General features: G+C 34.3%; 1 protein-coding gene across 3 annotated transcripts in view; it reads right to left on the bottom strand.

Moving 5' to 3' along the window:
* SGCZ (sarcoglycan zeta) overlaps positions 1-15,015 on the bottom strand; it is a 395,468-nt gene that overhangs the window by 220,675 nt on the left and 159,778 nt on the right. For 2 of the 3 annotated variants that reach the window (XM_064418070.1, XM_064418071.1), the window contains exon 3: positions 11,848-11,879. The exons of the other annotated variant lie outside the window; for it this stretch is intronic. In XM_064418070.1, the coding sequence (XP_064274140.1) occupies positions 11,848-11,857 (10 nt within the window). In that variant the 5' untranslated portion in view covers positions 11,858-11,879. The remainder of the gene's footprint in view (positions 1-11,847; positions 11,880-15,015) is intronic. 3 annotated transcript variants of the gene reach the window in all.

Genomic DNA, 15,015 nt, shown 5'->3' with positions numbered 1-15,015 from the left:
GGGGGTGCACAAGGATCTGTGAAGGGACACAGCCAGAACTGTTGACTGTCACTAACCAAAGGGATCATGCTCAGAACCCACAGCTGGAGAAAGAAGGAGGAAGGGGGGATATTTGGAGTGATGGCATTTATGTTCCCAAGTCACCATTACACATGATGGGGCCCTGCTCTCCTGGAGATGGCTGAACATCTCCCTGCCCATGGGAAGCAGTGAATAAATTCCTTGTTTTGTTTTGCATTTGTGCACAATTTTGCTTTATGTATTAAACTATCTTTATCTCAATTCACGAATTCTCTCTTTTTAAAAATTTTCTGATTCTTCCTCATCCCACTAGTAGAAGAGTGAGACAGAAATTCCATGGGACGGAGTTGTTGGCTAGGGTGAAACCATGACAAGAGGGTACCTCAACTGCATGCTCATTAGTATCCCTTGACAGTGAACAAAAATAAGATATCTTACCTCTCTTGTAGTAACTACCCCTTCTTGCTTCCCATCTTTTTAAGATAGCAACCTATTAAGTGCCAAACTAATATTGTTCTCTCATAAATACCTATCAATATAAGGTTTCCTTCAAAATTACCACTGTGATAAGCCATAAACAAACCTCATTCATTGAGTGTCTGGGTTCTCTCAAGGAATTTATTTGACGAAAAGGAAAACAAATTTTTTCTTTGAGATACTCACTGGACCATGTGAGATAAATTAAAAGCTGTGGTTTATTTTCTTCTTTGTTTCTCTTGCTATAAATTCATGCCTTGCATCACACTTTACAAGGCTGGGTGTTCTGTCCCAGTGTTCAGAATAAGCAGACCAACTAGGAATGAATAATACCATAAGAATGCATTTGAAAGAAACTTCTAAGGATAGAATCAAAAGGATCATGACAAGACTAAGCACATAGGATAAATTACTTCAGTAAGATCATAAGACTCTTTAAAGGCTTTTATGAGAAAAGAAAGAGAAAAAAGGAAAAAAAATGTAAAGAAAAAGAAAGACTAAACCAGTGGTTCTAAGTCAATATTTCTACTCCTGACTGCTACCATATACTGAGGTGATTCATGAATATGTCTTGTGGTGAATTTTTTGAGCAAAACAAGCTAAAAAAAGTGGCTGATATAAAAAAATAAAGACAAATCTAAAAATCTAGCTGAAAGTGAGAATCCCCCAAGTACTGAATAAATAGAATAGAATATTTCTGTTGGAACAGACCTCTAATCTGGTTCCACGGCTTGCCTGCTTCAGCAAACACAAAAAGTTTTAAGTTCTTATTGAGGGAATTGTCCAAATGCCTCTATAACACTGTCAGGATTGGGGTACCAACACTTTTTTGGGAAGCCTGTTCTAGTACTTGCCCTATCTCTTGGTAAGGAAATGCTTCCTAATGTCAAGTCTGAATTTCCCCTGATACTAATCAGAAACTTAAGATTCTCTCAGATTATCTCAAAATCCCACTTATTTAATAGAATAAAAATCTCTATTAAGAGAATATTTGAAACTGACTATGAGGAAACAAATGTCACAATCTACTTGACAATACAGCTCCTAAATAATGAATTTACTACTGAAGTCCCAGAATCATGGAATTATTTGTTTTAAAAGGCATCTTTAACATCACCTAGTTCCAATCCCTCTCAACAGACAGGGCCTCCTTCCATTGACCTGGATGCCCTATCCAACCTGGTCCTAAACACTTCCAGGGATGTGGCACCCCCAGTCTTCTCTGGGCAGCCTGTTCCAGTGACTTACCACCCTCGCAGTAAAGAACCCATTCCTACTATCTAATCTAAAAACCTTCTCTCAGCTGAAAGCCATTCCTCATTGTCCTATTATTACATATCCCTACAAAAATCTATCCCTAAGAAGTCATAATACCAATTAGCTAGACTCACTCATTATTGGATACAGGCATTCATGTTACTGCAGATGTTTTAACTAGTCATTTAGCCATAGTTGAGCTCACACTAAAGAACTGTTTTGAACAAAAAATGTAACTTGATAGAGCAATGATCAGAGTTGTATTTAGCAGTTCACATTATGGAATAGCATCAATGAAGGACATGGTTTCACCTATTGATATTTTCTTCAACATAAAAGTGAAAAAAGATGCCTGTGATGTTAAAAACTGATATTGATGATGCTGAGAACTTTCAGACACGTGCCAACACACACAAAAATCAATCTGAGATGTAGGAGAGTGCTATTACTTCATGAAAATGATGCTCTGCTTCTCTGCAACTGAAAACAAGACAAAGTGGAATGACAGCAGAAGCAGGAAATATGAAGAGAGTACATCTGTCACTCAAAAAGAACATCTACAACCAGCCAGTGATACACAAGTTGGAAAAGCACAAAAGTGTCAATTGCTTTACTCTTAGATCTCATGTCAGTGAGAAGAGACCACAGAGAAGACAGCATTACAAGTGATAAAACATGACACCTGAACTAGTGGAAGTGCTAACATCTGACAAAGAAAATAAAACCTAAACCAACCAACACCAATCCTACACCACCCAAAGAGGAGATGCTCTTAGGGCTTCTACTCATACAGGGCATTTATTACATCTAAGAGGAGAGCTGATCTTTTACTACCCTTTCTTTTCTCCCCAGAATCCCTGCAAAGACACCTGAAACTTCTTCAGGTTATCTGCCTCTCTTCGCCTGGTATAGTCCTACAGAACAGCCACAGTGGGTCAATAAACTCACCTGCTCTCTTAGGCACAGAGATATTACTATGGAATGTGTTCAGAAATTGTACCATTAGGGGACATGTTCAGAGTATTACAAGGTACCAGAGATCAGTCCTCCCTATCACTCTTGCAATATGCATAAGAGCACAATTCAATGGACACAAAAGCCTTTATTTATTAGCAGGACTATTTAAAGAGCACATAGGATGGCTACATCTTATGCTGGTAGGTCTCCAAACACTTGTATTATGGGCAAATACCTCACACTGAAATGCTTTTATTTAGTTTTTAAAGACAAAATATGCTTTGCTCCTGATAAGAAATATATTCTTAACTGATAAAAAAATGTTAAAGTGATGCTCCACCTACCTTAAACACTGTTCCTTGATAGCCTGCTGAAAGAGCCCTTGCTCTGTCCCGGAACTGTTTTTTAAATCACTCCTCAAGAGTTAAGAACCTTGTCCTATGGTATGCAAAATCAAAACAAGACTGAAGTCTTTATTCTAGGAGATCTATGGCTAAAGTATTCACCCAAGATAGGTGTGGTTCCTTCAATTCTAAAGCAGGATCCAAATATTCCAAGAAATCTTCCTGTAATCAAATGTCAGCTGGCCTTTCTTCTCAGGAATTCAAAAACCGCACACATGGACAATAATACAAACACAACAGCTTTAGCAGCAGGAAACACATACACCATTATCCGCTGAACAAACTGGAGAAGGAAAGAGAATTGCAGAAATCCTGGAAACATGTTATCTATTTATTTTATTTATGGTGTATAATCTTTAAAATTAGAGAAGAGCACACCCTTTGACCTGAAAAGTTTAAAGCACATTTTGAAGATGACAAGACACCTCTTGGCTTTGTGGCTACTCATTTCTAACAGATCAAGACCCTCCCTAATTTATGATGACACATGATGACCAAAAAAAAAAAAAGAGACTATTAAAATGCCTACAAGATTCAAGTGTATAGTTTTGACCTTTCCATTTCAATATTTCAGGGAACACTACTATTAAACATACCAAGGAAACATCTATTTTTCTGCAATGAAAGAGTACTAAAACTAGATAACTCAGTGCCTGCTTTCTTACCTGCAGACAGTATGAAGCAAAAAAAGACAGAAAGGGGAATCAGTCTAACAATCTACTGCCGAATATTGCAGCCATTTTTAAAGTACCTGGCTCCAGCTATATTTGACATGTTAAAAAAAAATAATTTTGTTCTATTGCTATAGATAAAGGACAATTTCCATATTTCTTTTAAAAGAAGCATAAAGTGAACTTAACTAACGTGCTTTCCTATTTCATTAGCTGAAAATGCTATTGCCTGTTCAGAGAAAGATTGGCACAATTCTATAGAATCCAACCATAGTTATTTAGATGCAATTCTTGTCTTCCTTTACTCACCCACACAACTGTACTATACTTAATAAAACAGGTATTAAATTTGAATGCACAGCATGAATTACAGTCCTAGTTCTCACCATCAATTCAATCTTTTCAGCAAAGAAGCCCTATTGTAATTTTAGCTACATTATCAGACAGTTTAACTCCAAATTTGCTAGTTTAAATTTTCTATGTCTTCAAACAATTTCCTTGTGGGTGCCAACTTTCCATATCCTAAGTAAATAAAGCATCCTTCTGAGTATGAAATATGGGGAACTTCATCCCTTTTCTTTTTTGCCTCCTATAAATCTTGGTACTATTTGCATCTTTATTTGGAATATTTTTGTAAAAAGAAAGTAGAAACAGAGGTGTGCTCTTAGGAATACTGCCCAGAGACTTTAAAAAAAATAAATTGTTGTTAGAATTGCAGGTCATTGGAACAAAAGGAAACACCAAGATGGTCGTCATAGAATTAACATTTTGTAGGCTGATACTCTTGCTTTTGGCTAAGTGCAGCTGAGAAAGTCTTGCTACACCTAAAATTCTGAACAGATTTGTACTGGTAGTGAGCTTTATTGTGAAAAGAGACTTTTTAAGAAAGAACTGTGCATTGGACTACAGACACTATTTTATTCTATTTTTCTTAGAAAACATTTCTTAGACTCATCCATGTGGCAAGTATAGAGAATTAGGAAGAATAACAGTTCTAGCCATTTCTTCAAAAAATTAAAACAAAAAAGCCCCACACAACTTAAATGCAGTTTTCTTCAACACAGTTGCAATTGAAAACCACATGAAAATACCTGTCCTTTTTAGTGTGGAAAGGTTGTAAGAACTTTGAGTAATATATTCAAAATTCTCAAGAAAGGTACCTTTCACTTCATGCAAATCACTACAATTCCTTTATTTTTTTGGTGGGGGTTGTGGGGGAGTGTGGTGAGCAGAGAGGGTATTAGACAAATATGACACAAATCCTCCCTATGACTAAGAACTACTACTGTAATAGGGCTTATTAATCTTTCTCTAGCAAAATAATGTCATGGGGAAAAATATGTTCTCTCCATTTTCACCAGAAAAGTCATATTGATGGGTGCAGCTGTTGTAGCAGTAATAACTTTTCCATGTTCCAAGTTCAGCAGCTTCATTGACTTTGCTAAGTTGACAATGAATAAAACTTTGTAGAATCTCCTTCCAAAAATACCACCAGCATGGCTTTGCTAAACACAATTTGAGACTGGTGCATCAGGCTCATTTTCTGAGGGGAAATAGCATACATATAGCTCTAAAATATGCTAAACCAACAAACTCGTAAGTGGAAAAGTCAAGTTAAGACTTCAACTAATGATTTCAGAAAATCTCAGTCACTGATGTCTCTGTTTGGTATTCTTTTCAGGCCTTCAGTTGCTTATTTTAACTAAAAAGTAATTAAGTACAATAGAGTACATTTTAGCCTATTAAGTCATTTTCATGGGAATTTAAATAAATTAGTTATAATTAGATCTAATGAAATCTCTAAGAGTGCTGGGTTTAAGTTCAGAATTTATTCTATTGTCTGTGACTACTACAGTATCAAAATACATTCAAAATGTACTTCACATGTGAGCTCTCAAATTAACATGAAGATCTAAAAAAAAGTTTCAACATTACTTTCTCTTACCATCCATTGTTCTTATATATTATTAAAATGTGTAACAAAAAGATCAAAAGAAAGAAAAACATACTGAGACAAAAGGATTGTAATATTAATTGTTGGAGAAAAAAAAGAGGCTTATAGGTTCAAGAAAGAATCATTTACGTTGAATTCCTAGAGAGACTGGAAAATTAAGTCAACAGATCTTTTCCATATTTCTTGTATGTAATATTATACTGAACCACTTTTAAGCCACTTTCTTGACACTAATCATTATCCGTACTGCTACTCAGGACCATTTGTGTTATACCTCAGCTGAGAATGTCCACTGAATGATCAGCACAGTCAACTCTCGGTAAATTTTTATAAGCCTAAATTCACTTTTTTCCTCCTTGGAAAGACTACTCCCTTTCTGGTACTCTTTTACACATTACTAAGCCTATCTTCCTTTTAGCATCCTCATCAGAAGTCTTTCCCCTATGAGAGAGCTTCCTGCACTGGAAAAGCTATTTAAATATATTCAACGTGTCACTGCTTTGTTACATTACAAATGGGCAAGTTCCTCAATTGCCTTTGTGACAAAAAACTTCAGACTACTGAACACATTGAGGAGGATCAGCACACCTGTGCTGAGTATCTTGACAACTATTTTGCTTAGCAGAAATTCCACTTCATTATTTTCTGCAGTCAGATGTTGTCAACAGATTTTCTCCACTCCATCATGTTTTGTTGCAGTGGGGTGCAATGGCTGCTTATCCCCATGTTTACCATCCACTGGTGGATCACAAATAACAGGCAATTCCGAATAGGTGTTTACCTTTAACACTATAAAGGACCTGGTTTTCATTGACTAGAGGAAAAGCCCAAGCAGACTAGGTTTAAAAAGACTGACAGAGACCATAACTTTGATAAAGAATTATATTTTTGTCGTTTCAAGACAAAGAAAGATTTTAATTAAAGGATAGGACTTAGAAGTCAGCAGATCCAAGAAATTTTATGCTTGTTTTTTGATACACAGTGAAAAAAATTCTACACCACAGCTGTGTAAGTTTTCTGTAGAGTCACCACTGTTTCTACTGTTTCCTTATAAGAGTCCCTCTTGTATTTACAAAGATTATTTCAGAATTGGCTCAGCAGTTAACATATGATTAAGAAAAGTAGCAGGAGGAAAAAACCATCAAGAAATGCTCACAAGCAAAACAAAACCCACAAAACTCCAGGAGCTAAGAAACATTACGATTACCTTTTTTCTTCAATTAACTTGTTTTATTTTCTTACTTGGTGGTTCCATCTGCCTAAGTGACAGCTTGTTCAAAATCCCCACTGGTCCTTTTTTAATGCAGCATTTTTTAAGAGTATACAAAGATTAATCCATAATTATCAACCCTCTTAGGATGGTAAGCCACTACTAAAAAAAATGCCTAATTAAATTATCCTAAGATTAATAGTGATTTTTATATAAATATAGCAGTCAAACAAACATGAAAAAGACATACAGTGGAAATGGAGAAATAAACAGCATCTTCCCAAACCCACAAAAGCACTTATATTTCTTCAGCTGGAGTCTATTTTTTGGTTCCTCAATGATTTAATCACAAAATTAGATTTCTAAATTGTAACACAGTCCTTTCAAAGCAATATAAGAGACTTTAAGTTTACCTGTGGAAGCCTAAAAAAGCAAATAAAGCCCTTAAGCAAACTGAGAAAAAAATAACTGTAACATGCAAACCTCAGAAATTTGGTCCCCCACTATTTATGTTCAGAGATTACTAAAACCAGCTGATATGTTAAGCAACCTGATTTCCATTACTTCCACAATAATCCTTTGACCACCATAAAAAAAAATAATTAAAAAATGGACAATTAAACCCAAACAGAATCTGAGTGTAATCAGTACCTCTTAATCAATTACTAATTGATCACCTAATCAATGTAGTTTCAAAATCTCTCTCAAAAGGAAAGAGATCCATTCTAAAGGAAACCTTATCCTTACAGCATTTTTCAGCATCCTTCCTTCAGAAGAAAAAAATCTTCATACTTTTGCAATCGTCTCTTTGTTACATGACCTTACATTACTCCCCTTTTCCTTGCTATTTTTTTGCCTCTATAAATTTAAAGGCAGACATTTTATTTTACAATGTCTATGAAAATAAGTTCCTGCATAACTGCCATTCATCAGTGACAGAAAAGACTACAATATGTCAAACCAGAGAGGCAGCTATTCTAGAGAGCATGGACCAGATACACATTTTATATTCTGTGTAATGATGCAACACATCTTCAGAGTAACACTATAGTTTTAACAGTTTGTAGAAAGCTCTAAGGATTCCATAGTCCCAAAAGGAAACATTTCAAAGCAGCAGTGTTAAGTCATTGCTTTCATAGGCAGAGATGTGACATTACAACTGGTAGTTAAAGGAAACATGGTAATTCTTAAGTGCTGAAGTTCTGAGAACATAATAATTTCTTTTGTTAATTTTGCAGTTGCGTATTTGGTTTCAACTGCAAGAATGAAAAAAGCACCAACAGCTCTGAATATTATGACAGTTCACACAGAAATTCTTGCTCAGCATTTGTACCCAAAGAATCAGTTTAACCATGTCAGAAAGACTAGTTTAGTTTCCAGCCCTCAAATATAATTAAGGTTACCTTTTTTATTTGCAAAACACCAATAAAAGGCTCTGTACAATGATGATGTTGTTTTCCCAGCTATCAATAAGTTTACATGACCATTAATAAACCCACAACCTTTAAAATGTTCCAGGTAGCTAAAATGAAAAATTGAAAAATCTAACTTAAAAACAGTGGTTGTACATCATCCCTGCACAATGAAAACCATCACTGTCCAGTGAAAAAAAGAGTAAGATTAATAGCAAATCTTCCACATTACATTACGAGGAGTAGCTGAGGTTTGTTTATCAGCTGTGGTTGCTTAGACTGGAGAAAAGGATGATCAGGAGGGACTTTATCTCTCTCTACAGCTACCTAAAGGAGGCTGGAGTGAGAGGGTTTCAGTCTCTTCTCCCAGGTAACAAGTGGCAGGATGAAAGTAAACAGACTTAAGTTCTTCCAGGGGAGATTTAGATTAGATATGAGGAAAAAGAAAATTGGAAAGGGTTTAAAAGCATTGGACTGGACTGCCCTGGGAAGTGGTAGAGTCACCATCCCTTGGTAATAATAAAGGAATGTGGATATAGCACTTGAGGATGAGGTTTAGTGATGAACATGTTGGTGGTGCTAGGTTGACAGTTGGACTTGATGATCTTACAGGTCTTTTCAAACCTTCATGATTCTATGATTATAATAATATACTAAACAATCTTGTAAAGGAAATATTGTCTAGATAATTATTGTTTGCATTAAAATAATGACCATGGCATGTCTGAATTATAATATTAATTAAAGTAATTTACATGGTCAGGTTTGAAATTATTTGTGATGAAATAGTTCTAATTCACTCAATCATTTGTAGACTAAAAATAGTCTTTGTAGTGTACCCACAAAACTAGGTGCTACAGTCTTACACAACAGCACTCTGGATAACAATATCTACAAATGTGTTCTTAAATGTTTTGCACTTATTATTTTGCACAAATTAAAGGTATAATACATCTAACAAACTGTACAAAAATATTCTTTGATGTTAGCAGAAAAACATGTTTAAATGCTTTCAAAACCACCAAATATGAAAATATTTGCTAGGAGTAAACTTTTCTTAAAACAAAAACCTAATATATGGCTTGTGTAATGAGTATCTTTATTTTAAACTGGGATTATTTGCAGATACATCTATTAGGATATGAATTTAAAGTGAAAGCTGTATTTTAAAACAAAAATAAGTTAAAATCTACCAGTTCATGAACTAAACATTCAGACAGCTTCCACAGCTAACTGAATGCTCTGCTTTCCAGAATGTTAAAGCTACATAAGACTAGTTGGTATTTCACAAGCATACCTAAGACAAAAACTATTCTCCCAGGAACAACACTATATTTTATTAATTAAAATAACTAATATTTCTAAAATTCATTGTCTTGAAGCTGAGGTTTGTGAAAGACATTAAGGAATTCAGACCAGAATATTAAAGTAGGATAGTTCATCTCGTTAAATTCCATAAATTTTACTTAAAAGATGTTTATTCATATTGGCACTTTTCCAAGCAATCCACGGGACCTCAGTTATGCAATTTGCTTCAGTAATTCTATAATAAGTGCTAAACAAATATGTTAATCCAAATAATTTCTAAACAAAACACAAAGTTATTTGTGTAATTACAAGAATAAGTAAATACAGACAGAAACAATCCAGAAATAAAACAAAAAATTGTATGGTAAATGGAAACCAATTACTGTAGAGGATTATTATTTATTACTGATTTCCTATTATTTACGGAACTGTACCTTTATGAAAATGAATCAGAGAAATTTAAAAATATTCATGGACTGATAAAAAAGATCCTTATAATCAATTTTCAGAAATAAGAATCCATTATCACTTCAAAAAGTTGCAGTTTCACAGATTTATGTGCACAAAATTAGACATAATTTTACTTAAAATATAATTTTTAAAAAATCATTTGACAGCCTCACTTAGCTACAGTTAGTTACTAGACTTCAATGGTTTTGACATGTAGAATATTAGTTGAAAAGTAAGTGTCTTGCCTTTGGAGACAGGTAGTGCTTTAAGCTAAACAGACGTCTTGTCTCTCTCCTCTAATGTAGGACATCTTTTCCCTGAAGGCATTTTTGCAATTCATTAATCATTCTAACTGGAAAATTTCAAAGTCAAAGCTTTATGTTTATGCAAAATTTATGTAGATCTAGGTACAGATATTGCTTTCAACTACTTAGAAATATATCTGGAGTAGTTTCTAGTGATTTCCAAGATCTAGGGAGCCTGACCCAAACACATCAGAAACCACTGCAGTTTCTCATTGAACTCATATCCTACACATAATGGATTATAAACATTTCTTATTCTGAAAACAACATCTGACTTAAAATGTCACAATCTATAAGTACTGGCTGTATTTTACATACATTGAAGTAGACTTAAAGTTTCTTGTTTATTTTAAATACTGACACACTAGTTTCTTTAGCTTCCAAAGAATCTCTGCGATAACAATAATAACAATAATTTATCACAGTTAAATCATACTTCAGTACCTGTAATTCCATAAATGAAAGAAAAATGCTTATGGCAGAACTTCCATTTTACCAGCAGGAAAATCACTTGGAATATACAGGGGCTATAAAGTGGCTAGTATCAACGCGTGACACAAACGCTCCTGCTTCCATTATGCAACCCCAAATTTAATAAGTCCTTTTTAAATTTAAAAATCAAACTGGTTTATCTAAATTCTTTTGTGACTTCACATCAAAATGAAATTAAAAATATACCTGAGGAGCAAAATGGAAATCATTCAATTACCTTTCTCTAAGAAAATTGTTTCTCAGTTTTAAAGACTTCTTTTACTGAATATTTCTAATGGTCACTGAGAAGATACAGATTCTTGGCACTTTCTCAAAATTAGTTCTGTAGAGAACAAATTTTGATATGGGTGGGCATAACTCACACAGCCCAAATTCAAGGAAATATCCTAGAATTTACCTCTTTCTGATAGCTCCCTAAGAAATCATCAATTTAGGACAAAATTTATGCCAAAAAAAACCCATAGAATTTTTATGATGTTTGCAACTTCAGAATAAGCAGTAACTTCTAGGTTTCTTGCCACCACTGATCACTGGAATTTTACATAATACAGAACACAATTAAAACCAGAAATTTATAAACAATCACAAGGAAAAAAAAAAAAAGAATAGTAAGATTTTGAGCTGTGATTTCTTTCATTAGGGCCAGAAATTAAGGGACTTATTTTTGTTGGCCACTAAAGAAAAAAAAAAAAAAAAAAAAAAAAAAAAAAAAAAAAATAGAAATCAAAGTGGCTAGAGAGTGAAAGAAACACCGAATATGAACAACAGTCAGTAACTGTGAAACCAAATAAACAGACTCTGGATCAGATACCTTATTGAGAAAAGAGGTATTATTTAGGTATTATATTGAGAAAATAGGCATATTGATATTAGACTTTCAATTACATAACAACTGCCTAGATGGGATATTAAAGATTTTTTTGCCTGACCTGTATTCATTCCTGTTCCAAATGCATGTTACCTGAAAACACAAAATAATGAGAAAAAAATTGTTAATTATAATATTTAGCTAGTTAGAACCTCTACAGATTTCCTTTAAAAAACCTAAATATGGCCAGTAAAGTTGGTAGAATAAAGAGGATGAGAACTGCTGAGACTTTGAACTTATTTTTGTCATAGTGAAAATTTACATTTCAATTAATTCATACCAGTGCTGTAATCTATTCACAGCTTTTAAAACCATTGGGACTTTTTTCCTTTTACATTTTGTATTGAAATACCTTGATTAACTCCGAATTCCACAATTACTTTACATAAAAATTTTCACATTAGTACTGCAAAAATAAAAGGCTAACAAAATCAGTATGATAGCATCAATGACAGAATATGTGCTTTTTATTTATACTTCAAAGGAGAGATTTTAATAAATTAAATGCATGTCAGATTTTGTAAAAATATCTGCATCAAAATGACTCTATTTTTCCTTCTCTTCCTTTCTGCCTCCAAATACCTGCTTCTATCTATTTCCAGATTGACAAATTCTTTTTATTATAATGTTAATGCATTACATCAGAGTTGATAGCATATGCATGGAGGAGAAAGATAAGTGATGCATCTTGGTACCTTTTCCTGTGAAACTACATTAGCCTCCTGGGATACAGGACAGGATGAAGCTGCAGATTCAAAGATCATTACACTGCTTATAACCCTTTGTATTTATCCCCAGTGCTGCTAAAACTTTACAGAAAATCTAATTTCTCTGAAGCTGCATTAATGTCAAACGACCCCTTTTTGTACGCCAGACTTCATTCCACCTAGCAGGTAATGCACAAAAGGGTCTAGTGTCAATCACAGGGAATTATAAAAAAGTTAAAGGTTTGGCATATTTGGCAAAGAATTCCACCAGTGCTCTACCTCTAATTTACTATGGCATTTTTGCTCTTCTATTCTGTTTGGTTTTAATTAAGCAGAAAGATGAAGTGATAAGCAATGCAGTCAAGGCTGTACTTTATCTTTTATCATTTTCTCTACCACATGGGAGATCTTTTATGACTAATATAGGTAACTTTTTCACCTCAGAAACAGTCACCTTACAGAAAAAGTACAGAGCATGCCTAAAAAGGGGAAAAAAAAAAATCCAAGGACCAGCTAATATTCTAGTCAAAACAAAGCAGAAAATAGAACCTCTCTCCGTTCACACATCAGTAAAAAACTGAAACAAAACACCACAGCAGCTGTGTAGTGAATGAAAACTGTCTTCTCATTGATCTATTCCACTGACAGACTGCTATGTCAATATTACACTTAAGATTTCAATTATAAACATAAAAAAGTACACATTTGTATTCTATAAAAGTAATTAAAAGACAGTCCATGTCCTTCAGGATGGTTTTCATTTTTTTCACTGAGTAACTTAGAAACAACATCAAATATGAAAAAAAAGTGTACTCTTTTTACTATCATGATTACATATCACTTTTTCTTACATGTAACTTTTTCTTTTGATGATACCAAATAAATGCAGATCTTAAGGTTCTCTTCTCGACAGAGTAATACTCAGGTGGCGTTTTATACGTTGTGCCAAAAAGAGGTATTCCAGCTTTCAATCTAAACCAGAGGCTTTTATCATTACCAGGTGTCTTCAATAGAAAGAACACTGCAAACAACAACAACAAAAAATCATAGAATGGTTTGGGCTGGAAGGGACTTTAATAATCATCTAGTACACCAGGCCCTGTAACAGAGTGGGGCGCTCTTCACTGGACAGTGCTGATCAAAGTCCCATTCACTTTGAACACTTCCAGGGACAGGGCACCCAGAATTTCTCTAGACAATCTGTTCCAGTGCCTCAACACCACTACTGTAAAAAATATCTTCCTTAAGTTCAATCTAAATCAACCCTCTCGTACTTCATGACCATTATCCCTGGTCTTACCACTACAGGATCTCCATCTTTCTTATAAGAACCCTTTATTACTGAAAAGCTGAAATTACATCTTTCTGCAGAGTTCTCTTCTACAGCATGAACTCCAACTCTATTAATCTTTCCTCATAGGAAAGGTTCTCATTCTATCCCTCTGAACTGTTAATTATTTTTGACCTAAGTTTTATCCATCTTAAGCTGGCTATCTTTTATCTATTACTCACATGATGATAATGATGAGCCAATCTTGTTACACTGGTATAGTTTTCTTCATAAGGACACTCTCACCAGAGTTTTAGCTTCTCTTATTAATGCTTGCTATCTTCTTTCTTGGAGCAAGAAACTTGACTTATTGCATGAACATGTATGTGTAAGCTACTCTAAGCTAACCTTACAGTAAAAGAAAGGCATTCAAGTTATTAAAGAGGAGGTGGACTTCATCTACAGAAAGTATACGAAGCAGTTCAGCTGAAGATTGTATATATGGCACTTACGGACATGATTAAATGACCTTAATGTCACTTCTATCCTAAAGGACTCTATGATTCTAGAACTTCCTGTTTCCCTTAGTTGAATTCAAGCAAGTGTCGAGCTCCCTAGCTTTTAGATGTTCACAGAGCTAAGTCAAGGAACTACAGATCTACAGGACTACAAGACAAGAAAATCTGAAAAGGTATAACGAAAAAAATATGACATGAGAATGGTCAAATAGTGGAGAAATAAAAAATTTTAATCCTTAAAACTTTTGAAATTTGATGTGGGCTAGACATACAGAGTCAGATCTAACTGGAACTGCTATGAGCAAGGAGTCAGATAGGAGGACCTCCCTCCCAATCTAAGTCTGTGATTCCATTTGCATTGCAAATTACAGGAAAAGCTAGTACAAGCATTAGCTGGCAACATTTCTCACAGGCCTGAATATACATCAAAGAAAAACTTCAAAACAAAGATCAAGGAATATTAAGGAGTTCTGTGACTGTTTCTTTCCAAGTGTCAGGTTATTTTCTTTCAAGTCAAATGAGTCATCTTTGACTGATATGTGTATGTCATGTCACTTATATCAAGCACTGAAAAAGCTCAAGTCTCTTCATTACCCTACTTTTAAAAGTGAATTTTGCAAATTAATATGTAAAATAAACACATATAAAACCACATACTGAAAACAGATAAATTCAATTTCTTGGATGAATTGGTTACTTTAGTTACCACAGAGTCAGTTTAAAACTTTTTCTGC

Source organism: Passer domesticus, chromosome 4 (genome assembly GCF_036417665.1).
Source record: "Passer domesticus isolate bPasDom1 chromosome 4, bPasDom1.hap1, whole genome shotgun sequence".
NCBI lineage: Eukaryota > Metazoa > Chordata > Aves > Passeriformes > Passeridae > Passer > Passer domesticus.
Note: the sequence above shows the minus strand (reverse complement) of the source record. Positions and strands in the feature narration are given on the sequence as shown.